At 39.4% G+C, this 18,205-nt stretch overlaps 1 protein-coding gene and 1 long non-coding RNA gene across 3 annotated transcripts in view; one reads left to right on the top strand and one right to left on the bottom strand.

The window, feature by feature from the left end:
- The window catches only part of LOC136444474 (uncharacterized), a 456,752-nt gene that overhangs the window by 61,452 nt on the left and 377,095 nt on the right, over positions 1-18,205 (top strand). The window lies entirely within an intron of this gene.
- LOC136445288 (nipped-B-like protein A) overlaps positions 1-18,205 on the bottom strand; it is an 87,695-nt gene that overhangs the window by 16,156 nt on the left and 53,334 nt on the right. For both annotated transcript variants that reach the window (XM_066443208.1, XM_066443209.1), the window contains 12 exons: positions 16,976-17,116; positions 15,201-15,294; positions 14,335-14,486; positions 13,376-13,466; positions 8,965-9,068; positions 8,452-8,518; positions 7,615-7,669; positions 6,955-7,090; positions 6,183-6,290; positions 3,827-3,883; positions 3,328-3,477; positions 1,739-1,882 (listed from right to left, as the gene is read on the bottom strand). In XM_066443208.1, coding sequence (XP_066299305.1) covers positions 1,739-1,882; positions 3,328-3,477; positions 3,827-3,883; positions 6,183-6,290; positions 6,955-7,090; positions 7,615-7,669; positions 8,452-8,518; positions 8,965-9,068; positions 13,376-13,466; positions 14,335-14,486; positions 15,201-15,294; positions 16,976-17,116 — 1,299 coding nt within the window. The remainder of the gene's footprint in view (positions 1-1,738; positions 1,883-3,327; positions 3,478-3,826; positions 3,884-6,182; positions 6,291-6,954; positions 7,091-7,614; positions 7,670-8,451; positions 8,519-8,964; positions 9,069-13,375; positions 13,467-14,334; positions 14,487-15,200; positions 15,295-16,975; positions 17,117-18,205) is intronic.

Genomic DNA, 18,205 nt, shown 5'->3' with positions numbered 1-18,205 from the left:
GAAGAAAACATGCACTGATGCACACAGCGTGCTAGCTCTGCCACCGAGCGGTGGGCGTCAGATGGCGATTTTCAGGTTTGATATTGGCATTGTGATATTCTATTGGGTGTCTAGATTGTCGTTAGGTAACATGGATAGCCATTTAAGCATGGTTGTGGCATTAAGTGAAAAGCTTTCAGTACTCAAAGTGCACGTCGGTCCGTTATCAGCTGGGAACATATCAGGAATGCATTGTTGCACTTTTCTTGGAATGTATCGTGATATGTTAACTGTTGTCCTCCGGACTTTAGGGCTTTTCTGACTCTTATCGGCCGGTTAACGTTTCCGATAGACCAACGATAACTTTCTGATGGACTCAAAATTAATGCAAAACAAACATGGTTTTCTGACAAATTTATCGCCATCATATCGGTTCCTTTTCCCCACAGACTTCCGATGACAGTCGTCAAGACAACAAGTGACAAACATGGCGGAGGGGATTTCCCGGCTTGGATGAGGCCATGGCAACACCCTTGACTGACATGTAGCCGCGGTATTGGTTACCATGGACACTACAACTTACAAGATTGAAAACTAAGACAATCACGTGGTCGCCACGGCATTCAGCTTGACGACCCGTTGCATGGCGTGTTGTTAGTGTAGGAGCCCAGTTATAGGAGTCAGTGATGAGAGGAACTGTTAAAAATGTGGCTGACATCTGGTCTATTTGGAACAACATGTGACAACAAGAAACTCTCCTACAGAACCTGACCTCTGACCAGGTCGTTCCATTCTACTGTAGGCCCGGTGTACGTTTAGGGGTCCTACATGATTTCTATGTGTAATAGCTTTTGTATAGACTCGCAAGAATGCAAGACATTGGAAAATAAATCATAATGTCTCTCTCTCTCTGTCAGTGTTGATAATATGACGGCGATAGCACTGTGAACATGAATAGGGCATGTTAAAACTTGAATAAAGAAAAACAAACATGGAACTTAAGACGATGATCAATAAGCCGTTCTCCAGCGTCATGAGATATTTACGGATGTTGGCTTTCATTGGAGACGTTTGAGACTTACTTTGTTTGCAGTAAGCTTGTACAGTTTGTTGTGTCAATAAAGTTTATATTACATCTAAACGTTACTTTGGAATGCTCCATTTTTGCATTAGAACAGTTGCTTTTTGCATGGGGAGGGCAATGGGCGATACATGTTGTATTTGCTTGTGCAAGTGTTGCCTTTCTAGTATTAGTTTATAATTGAAAAAAGTTTTAAATAACATGAAATTTAGCTATGTCCCTTTCAATTGTTTATATCAATGCAGAAGAACTATATGTATATACATGGCTATCCTCTGAACAATTACATCAAAATGAGTGAAAATGGGACCCAGGTCACTCAGTTGACCCTTTTTTCTGCTAAGAATGAAGAGGGCCCTGCTTTCCAGCAAAAAGTATGCTGTACAGCCAGCATGAGATGTCTATAAGGGATCGAAAGCCAAGTAGTTAGTGGAGCACTGTCCAGTGTCCATCCATGAAAACTGAGTCATACTGACTCTGAAAACGGCTGCTTTGCTGGAATTGGTGGAAAAGTTTCACACACTTTCACCATTTTGTTATTAAGTGGAAAGCTTGCTTGACACCGTGACTTTCATCCCCTTAATCTTTTCACTTTTGATATTGTGTATGGCCAGTATTCTTGTCCACTTTGAGTACATCTTATCTTTATTTTGTAAAATTTTAATTGGTTCAACCTACCTCACGAAATGATTGAAGAACATTAGCTCCTGTGACTGACAAAATGATGTCAATGTGGTGTATTATAAACAATGGCTCATCTTGAGTGGCATAAGGGAAGCAGGCTAGGTTGTCTGCCACATACAGCAGTATGTCCAGTTGGCACTGAGGAGGAAACAAAGAAATAAATGATCACTTTCTATAGTTAATGAGGCAAAATGCTACGACAGTGTAGCATGATAAGAACATTTATATATATATATAAATGTATATAAACATGGCCTGTATATGAGGCTGATAAATGTCACTGATTGCTTATGCAAGTGCAGCCAGACCAATAATATCAGATGAGGACATTGTTACTATAATGTTAGTAGAGGAAATGCTACATAATATAAATGTACATGTACACAATGTATATCTTTGTGTTTGACAATGTGTTGAATGGTATCTAATTTCCTTGTGTTCAAATGTAAGGATTTTGCATTGTAGGCCTGGTCTTTCATGTCAAATGAGCATGGACAAGTTTATTCACTCAAACCTAATCCAATCCAATCAGATACAATTAGTTTTCTAACAGGAAATAACAGTCCGAGATTATGAAATGGTGCACAGCCCCTTGTGGTACATTTAATGTATTTCCCAGCAAGTCAATATATATATACATGTATATGGCAGTGTCTGGAAGCAGAATTAGGTCAAAGAGACCCTGACTCCTAATTTGGGTGCATAAGGCCTTTCATTGTTGGTGTTAGAAAACTTATCACCAAGGAATTATGTATTTCCATATCAAATGTGCAAATGAGGCCCTTATGTGCATAGTTGCTATCTGTAAATGTTCCACATTCCATGAACTACAAAACACTACACATATTTAAGTCCTATTATGTAAAACACCAGAATTCTTGAATTTCCTCATTAATAATGCAAAGGAAGTCCTTGCATTACTTCAATGTTTTGTATTTTATTGTCTACATCTCTGTTCAAACTATCTACATACCGAATATCATGGAAATTCATCACTCCTTTGTTCAGTTAGCCACCTTAATACTGGTTAACAAAAATGCCCCTGCAGTTCCAGAGCAAGCAGCAAGTGGGCCAAAACTTTCATCACTTCTCCCTTATATCAAAAGCTATCTGAGAAAAATCAAGACCACAGCATGTCCAGGACAAAAGATACAAAAACAGGAAGGTCTCCTGCAGTACAAAGGTTAGTTCTCCTGTAGTGTTCGTGAACTTGAAACATGGATGAGTCACAAAGCTAGTGAATCACAAGTCTGATTGCCGCTGGTTGCCAAGCTGTGAAATCAACTGCCAGTATTTTTGGACATCGCAACACAAGCAGGCACCCCAGGGGATGACAAATTTCTAGTCTTGTCGAGTCACAAAACAAACATGAAACCCGATCCCATCTCATAAAGGCTGCCGGTGACCACTCAGGATATAACTGTATGAAATTTCTGTCTGGTTTCTGAGGAATTTCTGACCTGCTGGTCAAAATTGTTTGCACCTTCGGAGTTCAACTGGATACAAATGTACATGTAGTAGCAGGACACATTTTTCTTGACTATAGCTTCTTAACAACTGTGTGTTCAATGTGTTAAACTCACTTTCTCATCATCAAAGAGCTTCAGCAGGGACAAAAGGAGGGCCCTCCGGTGTTGTCGGTTGCATCGCACCAGCGAGTACAGATGTGAGCAAAGGGCTGTTGGAGACCGATTCTCATCTTCTCGCATTCCACGTACTACACAATCTCCACTCTGCAGATCAATAAGATGCACTCAAGTAACTCAAGTCCCATTGCCTTATATCTATCTCAGGTCTAACAGGAAAAAGGAACATCAGCTGACACCCAGAGCAATTTAAAAATATATTGTTCTTACTGTATGAGCAGTATTTCTATTTTGACCTAGATTGCCAAATATTCCTTGTCCAAAACACAAAACCTGAAAGCACACAATGTCTTTACGAAGCTATACAGTCATATCTTCAGAGACATATTATCTTTTTAAAAAGAATTTCCTATATACTACTACCACATGTACTACTGGTATTCTGAGAGGCATGCAAGCGGCTGCTAAACACCCAAGGAGTACTGACACTGCTGACCTTCTGTGCTATCTGCTGCAATTTGAAGGACATCTTTATTCCAGCCAGTGCCTTCATCTGTGGGATATAAGAAGAAACTATCAGTGTATCTTGTCATGTCTCACACATGCAGTGGTGACCCACAGTATTCAGTTTATTGAAAATCAACTTGCATGACATAACGCATGTACATGTACATGTACATGAAATAAGCTGATATTTACAATGCTGCTGTACACATTAATCACAGACAAATTAATGCATGTAAAAAAAACATGTACAAATGAGAATGTCAGTTGCCAGACCAGCCCTCTTGGCTACAGTTAATACATTCTTGGACAGGCTTTAGAGAGTACATATTGGATGTGTGCGTCCCAAGTCGAATCAGATGAGATATAGACACCGAGAAGTTTGAAAGATGTAACCCGCTCAATCTGTTAGCCAGCTACTCTTGGAAGGGGTGGATTTGGCACATTTTCCTTTTTTTCTAGCGCTTATTACAATATCTTTTTTTCTTAACATTCACTGTGAGAAAAAAATCTTCACCCCTTTCAACAACAGAATCGAAGGCCCTAGGGATTGTCCGAGACCCCATCAGTAGTTTTGAGTTGGTGAGGTCATCGGCATATTTGACAGGTATTACAGACTGTGGCAAACACACATCCTGTGAGTTGATACATATTACAAACAAAAAAGGTGACACCCGCCATAACTGTCTGTATGAGGCTTCAATAAACATGAACCCCATTTCACTCTCTGCGCTCTACCTTCCAAGTAATTGCTGATAATTGTCCATAGGGAATGTCTGATACCCATGTCCGCCAAGGTTAGGAGGAGTCGTCCGTGACTGATAGTGTCAAAAGCTCGACTTAAGTCCACTAATAACGCATGTATGTCCAACTTGGGCTTAGCGTTAAGCACCTTATGCCAAGACTGCAGTATGTGAATGAGAGCTGTGACAGTTGATTGTTTAGGAAGAAATCCATGTTGGGATAGGGCCAAACTCGTTACAGTAGTCCTGCAGCAACGCGTCACGTAGAAGACCCTCGAACACTTCAGTTACACAGCTCACCAAAGAGATCTGACGATACTCAACATGAAAGCATGGTCTTGACGTCTTCGGAACGGCTCTGACAACTGCCACTTTCCAAGGCCGCGGGAAGATACAGTACAGGAGTTGAACACGTTGCACATAACTGGGGCAAGGTCCTCGCAGAACTGTTTCAGGATCCACGGTGGAATCTTGTTCGGCCCAGCAGCTTTCCTCACATTCAACTGACGTAGTTTCAACTAAATCTGACCAATGGAAATGAGTGGAAGAGCATTTTGAGATAAGTTGTGCTCCACACGCTGAATCCTTTTCCCCCTCCATACCAATGAGTGCTTTGATTGACTTGAACCATTGACCAGAATTGGAATACTTTAGCTTATCGACTTCACGCTTGTAGTACCTACGTTTGCCATTTTGAACATGCTTCACAACAGCATTCCGCAGCTTTGAGTAAGTTGCTGTATCACCAGAGCAGAAAGCCTGCTGCCTTGCTGCAATTAGACCCTTTATTTTAACAATCATCCACAATTTGTCGTTGTCTGTGAATTTGATCCTTTTTATGGGAACAGTTTTGTCCAAAATCACTCCAAGGATTGTTGTTAGGGAAGCGGTTTTGCTTTTGGGATCAGGTACTTTGTACACAGGTGAGAAATCTGTTGTATTCAACAACAGACCCAATTGCCTCATACCTTCATGTGTGCAGCGTCTACAGGTGTTATAACAAGGTTTAGTTGGCCAAGCTCCTGATGACCACAAAAGAGCCTGATGGTCAGAGGACCCAATCTGAGGCAGATGGATAGGAGGCAGGTACATACTGCGAAGGTTTTTGATCATTTAGTCTAGTTGGTTGTCACCCCTGGAGGCCATAGTGATGACTTGCCTTAACCCATATCATAAGCAAAGTCATTGGTACTTGTACTTGGTAGGGAGTCAGGGCCAGTCAGGTAACTACATTCATTTTCTTAACATTTCTTGATACAGTCGGATTCATGCCACATAACAAGTACAATCAATAATACTAGTGGATTTTTCACAGTTAGTGCATTCCAACAATCTTAGACTTTTAAAGCTATTTCCAGACTTTAACTTGCATCATAAGTTTGAAAAGTGTTGGGTACAGTGATGCTCATAAAAGACACAGGATACTTGGCTGCACAGTTACATTAATGACTTACTGGTCCCTGTACAATACTACTTTCAGTATGTTCAGTACTGAAGTTTTATTCAATTTGGATCAGCTACAGTAAATGAATAATCTAACATACTTAATAAAAAGCTGTGGAATAAAAAAGAAAACTGACTGTAATACAGAACAGGAAAACTTACATGAATGAAGCCAGTGTACTTGTGGTCAATCTCACTGAGCTGCTGGTCAGCTTTGTTCCTCACCATCATTTCCTCATCTGTTCCCATAGCAACCAGATATGGAACACACTGCATGGCCATGAAAGTTAGTTAGATTTGCACCCTATATCCACTAACAAGTAACAGTATGTGATATTTTCTCTCACTGAAATTCAATTGAAAGTATATGACAGAGGAAGCAAAGAACATTAACAAGATGAAATTTTCCTCTGCCTTTAAAGGCACCCAGAGCATTTTATGAGACTTAATGAAATAGACAATCAATGCCACTGTTAACCACATTTGCGTTCAGATTTCTTATCAAAAGTGCGCAAAAACGGCACAAAAATAATCTACATGGTGATCTTTTAGTTTCACGCGCCAACTGTAAATACTGTAGATACCATAGCTCCGCCCACCTCCGTCAAAACGTAGAAATGCAAAATTCGAACATAAAAGTGCAAAGATTTGACGGACATGAAGTCACTCTCTCATTGGTCGAACCGCTAATTGTGATGGACAGTCAGGATCAGTCTATTAGGGCTTGGATTTTCTATCAGTTCTCACCACACAACGACATCGTATCTTTGCTTATCTAATTTCGATATGTAATGGTATACTGTTATTGAAACTTACTATGTGTAGGAATTGCTAGAAATTTGAGTTTTTTAATAAAGTTTCAATCCTCATAAAATGCTCTGGGTGCCTTTAATACGAATCTCTCTCAGTCTAGATAGGACACAAGACATGTTACCTGGACAGGATGTACCAAGCCTTGTTTCAGCACTAGAACAATAACATGGAGGGCAGCCATGCGCACTGAAGTCTGTGAGTGGAAAAATGTCTCCATGACATGCTTCAGGTAGATCTGCATGATGCTGCTGCCCATGCTGTGAAGAATAGGTAATTTAGTACTGTAATGCATCATCTAAATGAGCTAGTAATTTGCAGCTAAAAGAGTCCTTTTGAGTTTAGTAACTTCATCATCTTACATCCTACTCCCCAAGCAGAGGAGTGGGTCCGGCTAGTTTTTGATATGGGGGAGGTTTGGGGGGGGGGGGGCAAACCTATCTAATTCCGTTAAAGAAAGGTGGCAGTGATCCTCCCGGGAACCTTTAAATTATCATTACGGTCAACCGTTTATTGCACAGGATTATCACAAGTGCAGAGCTACATTCGATCGGCCGCGCTCGCTGCCCGCTAACTGCCTATTCATGCGATCGACCTCTGATGACCGCACGCCAGGATGACAGCATCATAACATACATATCTATTGAATACTAGTACTTGAAAATGAATACAATACAATCATGCACAGATAGAACATATGAAATAAATACATACAAATTCTGTAAATGTTTTATGGAACACAGTTCTGCCCTAATGGCAGCATTGAACAAAATCAAGGCATTACCCTGAAGAGACATCTCCCATTTCCTTCAGATCCTCTTTCTTAGCATTCTTGCTCCCTGCAAAAGACAAAATTGCACAAAACAACAGGTTACTGGTAATGGTAATTTTTGAATGGTCCAATGGAAAATACTGAAGGCATAGTAAAAGAACGGTTATGACTTTCCAAATTTGTAAATGGATCACAGATGCAGGGCTCCTTTGATCTGAAGACAATATCATGTACAAATATATCTGTACTAGTGCAGGTTAACAATCAAAATCACGGTATTCATCCGCGACCTACAGAGTCTATGACAAAGGTTTAAAGTACAGCTTTGAGACTGTATCAATTGGATCTTGAAGCTCTCGCAGTTGAGTTAGTGTATACGTGCGCCTTATCATGCAACTTCCTTTCGGAGTGAGCCGGCTGCAATTTCGTTGACCTCCGCTGGAAGCCAATTAAAGAGGGCCTCAAACGCCAATAAACAGAAGATTATAGAAGATTATCTCCTAAAGTTAAACATGCTCGTTTATCGTATTTCAATCACATCAATGTCAGTCACTTTAGGTGAAATACTATGTTCTGCTACCTCAAGTGCATCAGATAGATTTTACCTACAGTTGTACATCACCCCCCCCCCTCTGATGTGTGAAGGCTTTTTAAGTTTGAGGTTTGAATACGACATTCTGAGGTATTAACTTCTTGTCATTTCAGTATCTAGAGTTGTTGGCCCTTTTAAAACTCTTGTTACATTTTCCCTGACCAGATAATGTTTCAACCAAACAGCAATATATTCTGATGACTATGTACAAGTCTTTGAGTGTGATCATACGGAAGTACATTGTAGCTCGTACTCACATTCAGCATCTGCCACCCTAAGCTTGGCATCCTCTTCTGTTAGGTAGTTCTGTAGATTCCTAAGAACCTGTAATATTACAAATATTTGGTAAGTAAACTGAACCAATGTTGCCAGGCACGGCCACATACACGTAGTTCCATAGCAGTTTCCTTTTCATCCTTTTCCTTATTAACCTCCTAATTTCCTTCCATACCCAAACTGATGAATTTTGGGGCTTGCACCTGCACCAGTCCATTTTAGAACTTACAAATCGTACCATGGATGCATGTGCATGAGGGAAATTGGGAAACGTTAATTGATATCATTGAAAATGTGCAAGTGTCTATTTCAAAATCAAAAACCACCCCTCTTGTCAAAGGTATAATGTACATTGTACATGTATTCCATACTGCTGGTGCGCATGTGTACATGAAGTTTGTTGCCTGAAGCCAAATAATCCAGTTTGAGGGGAGTACTTGTATCACCAAATCAAGCATTAATTCCTATGTTCCTCTTGTAAAAACTCTACTCACCTGACATTTAAGTTTAACAGATGAATTTTCCATCAGAAGCCTGTGATACATCTTGGTCATCTGACTTCCCATCATCACATCTGGATGTTGAATGGAAAGGAAGCCTGTAATAGACCAAAACATGAATGCTTCACAATCGGCAGAGGACTTGAAGTTCACTATTTGGAAAAAATACTGTCATGTGTACAGCTTTTTCTCACTACCATACAAACTGTACCCTAATTGGCAATGATTGATACATAATCAATGCATTATTTTTCCACCTCTGTTCTGTAAGGGAAAAGCGAATATGATGATGCAAATATGGTACTGGTAGTAGTATTTTGCAAAATGTTATTGCTTTCACTCCTTATTGGGATGAACCATGTATTGATAATCAACAACATTCCTCTCTATGCAAGTCTTCATCTATAGAACGAATTTCTCCACAGCCTCCACTTGCATCGCTCAAAATGCAAGTCAAACGCTACCTGGTGTTGGGCAATAGATCCACAGTAGAATCCAAGACAAATTGATTGTATTGTCATATTTTCGCACAAGGCAATCTTCAAAACGGTAATCTGATATGGGGAAGCATATACAAGCACTTGGGATGTCACACACTTTGGCCAATCTTGCATCTAGTCAAATCTGGCCAGCCAACTACCTGGTGCAGCAAAGCCACATAAAAACGTTCCATCCAATTTTACATAGCTATATATATAGTGATGACCCTCTGATAGCAAACCAGCAAACCCTTTTTTGCAGTACCGATGGGGAATTCATACCTTAATCAATAACCAAAATCGATGATGACTGCTTCATACACAAAGGAATATCAGTGAAGCACATCAGTATTGTTTTCAGTACAAATTGAACCACTGGGAATGCTGACATAAAAATCTGGAAGACCTTTTTTGTAACTCAAGAACACACAAATTGACCACATCTAATTGTCAGACAAACGAGGCTCTAAACAATTGAATTCAGCTTATTGAAACTATTTACATAACACTATGTAGTCTCTAAACTGTGGGCATCTCCTGTAGAATTCAGGAGTGTATTGCACTGTGATGCAAAAGATGTTCTTTAACAAGAGGTTAAGTGGGCTTCACCTATCTATTCTGAACTGAATATGTTATGATCTTTTCCTTACTCAGGGCTCCAGACTAACTTTTAGACCTAGGAGCACTGTGTTCCTAACTCAAACAAGTGCTTTTCAAAAAAGCTGGCGTTTTGTCTACGTTTATGAGTGTGAATTGTCTTTTCCCTTTTCTTGAAGTAAAATCTGCCAGAGAAAGTCACTCAAGGGCTGTTGAGTCTATAAAAAAAATTGTCATTTTGGGAAAGGAGTACTGTTTTAATAGAGAAAGGCAGATTGGGGAAAGCAATTTTGAAGTTACGGCACTTAACTTAAGTGCTTTTGAAAAAGCTGGTCTTGGCCTACAACTTGTACTTATTTCTAAAATGTACAATAGGCTCATTATAAAAGCTATCAATGTAATTATGTACATAGCACGCAATAAAACATAAAATTTGAAAAAGCACCATTGAATCATCAGCACTATGGTAATTAAGTGAAATAGAAGTTCATAACAGCTAAGGTTCTATCTAAAATGACTACCAAATGTCAAACAAGTGTTTAAACCAATTAACAGCTACCTCATCCCTATTATTCTGGTTTCCGCATTTGCAACATTTCTTCCTTATTTTCCTGGATAATTTTGCTAAAATTGATGAAAATTCCCATATTTTTGTGCCGAGCGGCGTCACTTTCCACGTCCGTGTTGTCTGAATGAAGTCGATACTGAACAATGGAGCATTTGCTTCTGTAACAAAGGATCGCGCTGTTTTGCAAACAACATCAAGAGCCCCTGTTTACATCGGGAATAGAAGTTTAGTGGCGAGTGTTTTGCAAGAATCATCTTACCGCGCATAGGAGCCGCTGCACGGTATTTTCCATTACAATGAACAGAAAAATTTGAATGCCAGGTTTGGAAGCTATGAAGTCCTGTTCATAAGACAAAGGCCTTGTATATATTAAATAAATATTTAAAAATAACAAGTATAAAATATTTATTTATTAATAAGAATAATAAAAAAATGATATTTATAAATATGATATTGATAGATTAATATAATATTAATATATATTTTTGATATTTAATATCTAAAAAGAAAAAAAATCCATGCATGGACTCGATCCCGGATCCTCCGGATCCGAAGTACTACGACGTTACCAGTTGAGCTATGTTGTAGTGTGGAGTATGCGGCTCTGTACATAATGGTTTAACCTCACTACATGGTATCATTTATGTCGATTTTTGGTCGTTTTCTTGACAAAATCATTTTTTTTCTTCTGCAATCTTGTGGTATAGATGTAATATGGTCAGTTTTCAGGATATCAAAGTCCGAAACCACAATGCAATGATATTTCCGAACAGTTCTAGCAGTTACATGCGGTCGCCCTCCTATGTGTCATGCAAATCAAGCCTGCCTGCCTTTTCTTGCTCCCTTGCCATATAAGGCAACGGCTATACAAGAATTTTGGAACGTATTGCCCTATAAGGTCATATGGTGTGCGACACAGTGTTGAACCAAACAGCATGCATGCATGCATCGTCTATGCTTCACTCTATGATCGAAGGTAAGAGCCAAGACATTGCGTTTCGGCGCGAAGGCGCCAAAACGCAAAAAGTTAGGAGCACCAGTAAAAATCTAGGAGCACCACAACAAAAAGTTGAAAGAACAAGCAAAGTCTTGGTCATACCAAGTAATACTCCTATTAATAGCATTAATCAATGTTAATAACAGGGAATAAAGTATTTCAATAGATCATAAAAGATAAAAGCCTACATTTGGCAATTCAATTCATTCAACACCTTCCTACATGTTAAATGATACTAATATGAGGGATTTTTAGAAAAATTGGGCGTAGGTTACCCGGCTGGCCCCTATCCGGGGGCCACGGTGCCTCAAGTTCAACAAGTGAAAAAATACACAATCATATGGTACTTTCAACTTGGAACAAGGCAGGTGATGATTCACATGACCATTTGCGATCACATTGAAATGAGATAAGCTTGAGTGATATGTTGGGATTTTCAAAAAAAATTGGCCATAGGTTCCCGGGCTGACCCCTATCCGGGGGCCACGGTGACTCAAGTTCAACAAGTTGAAAAATACACAATGGTATTTTTTACTTGGAACAAGGCAAGTAATGATTCACATAACATTAAATGATAGATAAATAGATAACTCTAAAACTTATCTATTGGTTTCATGACCAAAACAAATGAAGTCAAATTCCATAATTTGAAACTTCACTGCTGGCATCAAGTTCAACATTTTTACAGGCATTTTTTTAACCCCCATCCTCTGTCTACAAACAATCCAAAATACTTTAATATCCTTGAAATTCTTGCTCAATAGTATCAAAAATAATCTGTTTGTGCCGGCCCAGCCAAATATCTTCGGTTCCTTTGAAACGCGCAGTTTAAATTTCGAGCGTCAGGACCGCGCAGCGCGGTCATCCAATGACAGGCCGACCGCATGGAAAAAGCTTTGTGATTCATTTTAGACCGCAGCAAAACGAAAATAGCACCATAATGATGGGCACATCATGAGCTTTAAAATGATACCAGTAACAAAAATAAAATTTAATATTTGTGGGGATAAAACTCCACTTGAATTGATTCATTGATTTTTGATTGTAAAAATCATTGATTTAACAGGTGTAAAATGACAGCAGGAAACGGGCCTGTCATTCTGCTGCGGTCTGAAAAGATCATGGCGGCCGTCGAGAAGCGCACGGCCGCTAGCGCTCACTTTCATCGGCAAAGTTCTGGCGTTTGAAACATTTTACAAATCAAACAAATACATCACAAAGGAGAAAAACTTATATCCTTTATTTCTATGGGTAATTTTGCCACAAGGAACGGATAGTTTTTGTACCGCGGGCGTGGGAACATGATAGAAAATTCACCGACGAATTTCGCGGTAGGGTTGGAATACCTAAATATTTTCAGCTTACCGCTTAGTTCTGCAGCAATTATCCTGCCGCAAGTCTGAATTTTTTATTGTCGCACCGTGCGACCGTGATTTTAAATCTAGTCGCATTCTAAAAAATACGGTCGCATATGCGACTAATCCGGTCGCACTCACGTGCGCTGTTACTTACACTCTATTTCATAAATATTATGTTTCTTTCATCATCATCATTTCGGGCGTGTTGCCCGGACTAAGTCCCCCCCCCCCCCTCTCGTTTCTTTCCTTGGACATTATGCCTGCTCTGGCACAGCAATCAGGAGGCAAGCATGACCATGGACTATTAGAATACCTTGCTAAAAAGCCTGATAAAAATATCAACTGTCACACAGAAAATCATTCCATATTCTATAACTTTGGTTAAGGTTTCCGAAGCCATATTCACCTAGTCCTGTCAGGGCCTTGTGCTTCACTTCCTCTTCAGGATGGTCCATAAAGTACATCAGCACCTCAAACACTCTGTCCTTGATACAGACCTGCAAGTTGAAAGCAATGCCACTGAATCATCATGCACACACAACCAACCCAACAGGTAAGGCCACATCCATACATTCTAGGACATTAATGGCAGGGAAGAAAACATGGGTCAAAACTAATCAGCACATCACTTTTGGGTGAAAACCGTCAGAGCTTTTTGGTGCAAACTGACTTTGGCCTTGAACCTTGAATGTGATACACTTGAACTCTTTGCCCCAGATTGACCTTTCATGCATTCTGTTGGTGGTGATGCAACATGTATGCCTCACAAGCCAGGTTACTGTGAAAATGTCAGTGTTCAGATTTTCCTTACAACTATTCTAATGATTTTCCCTCTCTGACAATATCAGTCATTTTTTTGTCTAATCTTTAGCTGATGTGGCTGCTGAGAAGATCAGTGGGAAGGTTCATGATGGGGCTAATTCCATGTGAAAATGCCCACTTTAGCACATCACTTTTATCATAGTTTTAACGGGAAAATACATTTCCCCCTAGAATTCATTAAAGAGGCTAAAAAAAACTGGAACTCTGTTGTTCTCATAGCTGAAGGGATAGCCTTCATTAAAAAAAAACTAAAAAATTATTTTTTTGCTTCAAAAGTATTTTCTGGAAGAGAAGGTCGCTAGAAACTTAGGGGAGTGCCCCACTAACCATTGCTCCTTCTACATCAATAAAGGCCCTGGGGCACAATCCTTCAGAAACATTTTGTGCACACAGGCCAAATGAAGGCAAATCTTACTCATTACTAGCGATTTACCTGCATACTCTGACACTATAAGTATAACATTTGACTAACCACCATGGCTATTCACTATGTATGCGAGTCCTAAATAAAATAGACTGAGGTGAACCTTATCTATAACATACCTTTGTCTGTCCCTTCATCTTGCGATCAAAGTCAAAATGTTTACACAGCAGACCAACAGTGAAGAGTGATCTCAGCAGCGTAGGGCGGTTCTGCAGCAGGGCCTGACTCTCAGGGTCCGCACTGCAATCCTCCTTCAACTTACCCAACACCCCTGTAGGAAACATTTCCAATTCATCAAAATACACCAGGAAAACATCTTTAGGCCCTGTTCATCAAGCAAAATGGTTTGATTCGTTTTGGCTGCATTCCTTCACGGCCTTGGAAATTTCTTTGTACACCTCCTGGTTCCGATGTATGCCACCGAGTTTCCTCTAGATCTCCTGATTTCCCAGAATATATAGCAGGACTCCCAGGTTTCCTCAGTCTACTCAATCAGAACTCGAGTTGGCAGCCACATCAACAAGATTTTACGATTAAAATTGCGACGGTAATATGTCATTGACAGCTAAAAACTTGCCCACGTACCCAGTGTATGACGTCATAAGCATGGAGGCAAAAAGTTTTTACACCGCTTTTGCGTTCATGATGTCAATTCCCCGAAACCATTTTATGCTGAACCGTTCCAGACCACCTTGGGAGGTGGTTAAGAATCAAACAGAATGAAACTGAAATGGAGTATTCATGTTCACAAATAATTTGATTTATTCTTGACGAGAATGGTTCGAACTGTTTTGATTTTTGCATCATGAATGGGGCCTTCCTAACACCATTTCAGCTTTGAAAAGACTGTAAAAGGCTGCAGAAAAAAGGTTCTTTCTTTAACCGTAGTGTACATGTACATGTTCAGTCTTGATAAGTAACTCAAGAACAGTTGATAATTGTATAATTTAACACTTGAAACTGCAAATACATTTTGTATGCTCACCAAAATACTTCTGGAAGCAGTCCCAGACAAGCTTGATGTTATGGGTTACATTGTTGACAACAGCTGCAAGGCAACTTACACATGCTTGAAGAATCTGGAACAAAAATGTATCACAATCATGTAACAACTTTGTGTCATAAACTTACACTCTACATGTACATCCAAGACATGTACATGCACAGTGAAGGAAGATGGATGATTTACGATGATGTATGTCAACAAACAACCATGTCAAGATGTAAAACATTTACAACATTTTGTAACACGGAAAAAAAGGGTCCTAAAATCGGTTGTTAAAAAGCCAAAGATACCTGTAAATATCTCTGACTTCTTATCTTTGGCATTTACTTGATTAGGTCTCTTCACTAGGTGAATCGCCTGCGTCAGGATGAGTCTGCGTCTTTGGCATTTAAGTTTCCTTCTTATTAAATATGTCTTTAAAAGGCCCAGTGTATAGTACAGGTCACAAAATATGCATGAAGATTTGCAAATCGTTGCACAGAACAAACTCCAGAAGTGCTGAAAATTTTACACTGAAGTGAGTCAGTGTGCCCTTCCACGGAGGGAATCTTACAAAAGATTTTGGTCATTAATAGGGGTGGGTATTTTTTGCTGGACTAAAAAAAACGGTATTTTCTTAAGGAAATACAAAGTAGCAGATTTAGCGTGGTTACTCTTTTGAAGACGTATAATAAGCTGTGTATCGTATCTAAAAATACTTAAAGGATAAGTCAACAGATGGCAAGGCGTGTATACTTAGTTTTGAGACAAAAAGTGCCTACCTAAACAATTATATCGGTCCAGACTTTTAGATTTACACCCGAAGTAAAAATGACACCCAAACAAACCATAAATTCGTTAATCGATATTTGTTTCCTTCTTGTGTGCCCATGCATAGTCAGCTTATTCTACTTAATAATATATACATTTTGTTTTAATACTTTAATGATAATGAATTTTTTGTACCAGTACCCACCCCGAGTCATTAATGAGCAACTTAATTTTCATGAGACTTTGTTTCAGGACTAATTTCGAGTTTGTTTTAGGGCTAATACCATTATCATCCATCCTTGAAAATGAAATAATCATTGATATTGCATTATAATTGGATATGTCTACTGGTGGTGACCCTAAATAAGCTACTTGCACTGAACCAGGTGTTAATTGCAAAAATTACTTGCACCTCTCCAATCTTACATGAATAAAGAGGTGCATGCACATTGTAATTTGAGCCCTGTTAAGTCACACCCTCTGATGTCAGTGACTGCTGAGTTTTATGAGTATGCTCTGCCATTGGGGCTACGAGAAGTCTGTTCAATCTAACAGCACATACTATTTCCAAAATGGCCATCTCCATACCGTCCCACAGACCAGCAGTTCATGTTTGACTTTGTTTGTACATTTTCTCTGGCATTTTCCATAACATAAACAAATTGGGTGTGATATCTTTTAGCACCCACAGCACAGATAATCTGCATATGAAAAGTGGCATATTTCTGCATAAACTATGTGACTGTTGCAGAGGTGTTCCGGATATCCAGATGCTTTTGCGAAACTTGATGCATATTTTGTTAGATGTACTGTACACATGCCGCTATGAATGCATAAAAATACACACAAGGAGAGTTGTTTTTGGACTCCTTTTGACCCACCACCTAGCCAATGTTGCCTGATTAATCCTTAGACATCGCCATAATAAATGTTATTGTTCAAGACATATTTGGCAATCAAACAAAAGCTTTGCATGTATCATGTGTACAAAATTGTAAACATACCATCATGCCATGTTTTATGATAAGCTTCATAAGATCCTCTTCCAGGGAGGCCAAAAAGACTTCACTGGGGTGCTCCATCAGCGGAACCACAAGCTGCAGAATCCTGGCTACGTTATGGAGCACAAGGTAGTCTCCCTGGGTCTGTGAAAACACACAAAGGGTATACATGTACAAGTACAGTAACGATAATCTTAGACCTACTAGTGTTATGGACAACACTTTATAATCCTAAAATTCTGAGCACAAAATTAGTTTCTTTCAGGTGTCCTGATCAGTGTAGATAGCACTACATATCCCCCACTAAATATGCATATGTACAAGTATGACGTTTCATATTTAAGCAAAATAGTGTTACCAGAGTTAAAAACAAAAACTGGCTTGTTAAGTTGGCTGCAAAAGGGTGACTTATATGTACATGTAACAAGGAGTCGCGGTCAAACTTAGTCAGGTGACCACCTCCCAAAGGCAACAAACTGCCCAAGGCTCTTTCTCATTCCCTTGAAATTTCCCCATAAACACATTCAAGTAAAAGGACTGCACCTGACTAACATAACTGAGACCAGCACGATTTTGCAACTACAACATGTACAGTATGTGTTACTGCCAGAAATGACCATTCGATTTACTACATTGTAGCATGTGGCCACAGTAACATTTTCTAATCTTAATAGAAAATTAAGGGCTCAAACCAGACAGGATAATTTGCTGTCATTATGTAACAAGTTGTTTGCTGTGTCCCTGTTGGCAACTTATGTTTTCCACATTGTTGCACTAATATTTCTTATTAACAGTTCAAAAGTCGTAATCAATTGCATGTCTGTTAGTGGGTCAGATATTACAAAACAACTTAAGAACAGAAACATTATTCACATGGTAAAAAGGGAATCAGCTTCACGGAAAACTAGTCACAGTGAACAAAATTCTCTTTGCACATGGTGGGTTCTTTTTCGTGCTCGAGGTGTGGATCTCTTCAAACACAGGACCTTCATTTAACGTCCTATCCGAGGGAAATCCCTAACTGAAGCTAGGTATTAATTTTCACCTCAGTGAAGTGAGGAAATTCTTTTTAAGTTTTTCCTAAGGGCACAACGTCGGGACAAATCAGGGGACCCCAGATTCGAACCCAGGACCGGGAATAAACAAAATGCAGCAGAAATTTTACCGTGTCAATTCACAATGTCTTAACATTCAATATCGGAAGATACGCCAGGGGCACGCTCTCTCACCCAT

This window comes from Branchiostoma lanceolatum, chromosome 11 (assembly GCF_035083965.1).
Source record: "Branchiostoma lanceolatum isolate klBraLanc5 chromosome 11, klBraLanc5.hap2, whole genome shotgun sequence".
NCBI classification, from domain to species: Eukaryota; Metazoa; Chordata; class Leptocardii; order Amphioxiformes; family Branchiostomatidae; genus Branchiostoma; species Branchiostoma lanceolatum.
This window is presented reverse-complemented; position numbering and strand designations above follow the sequence as displayed.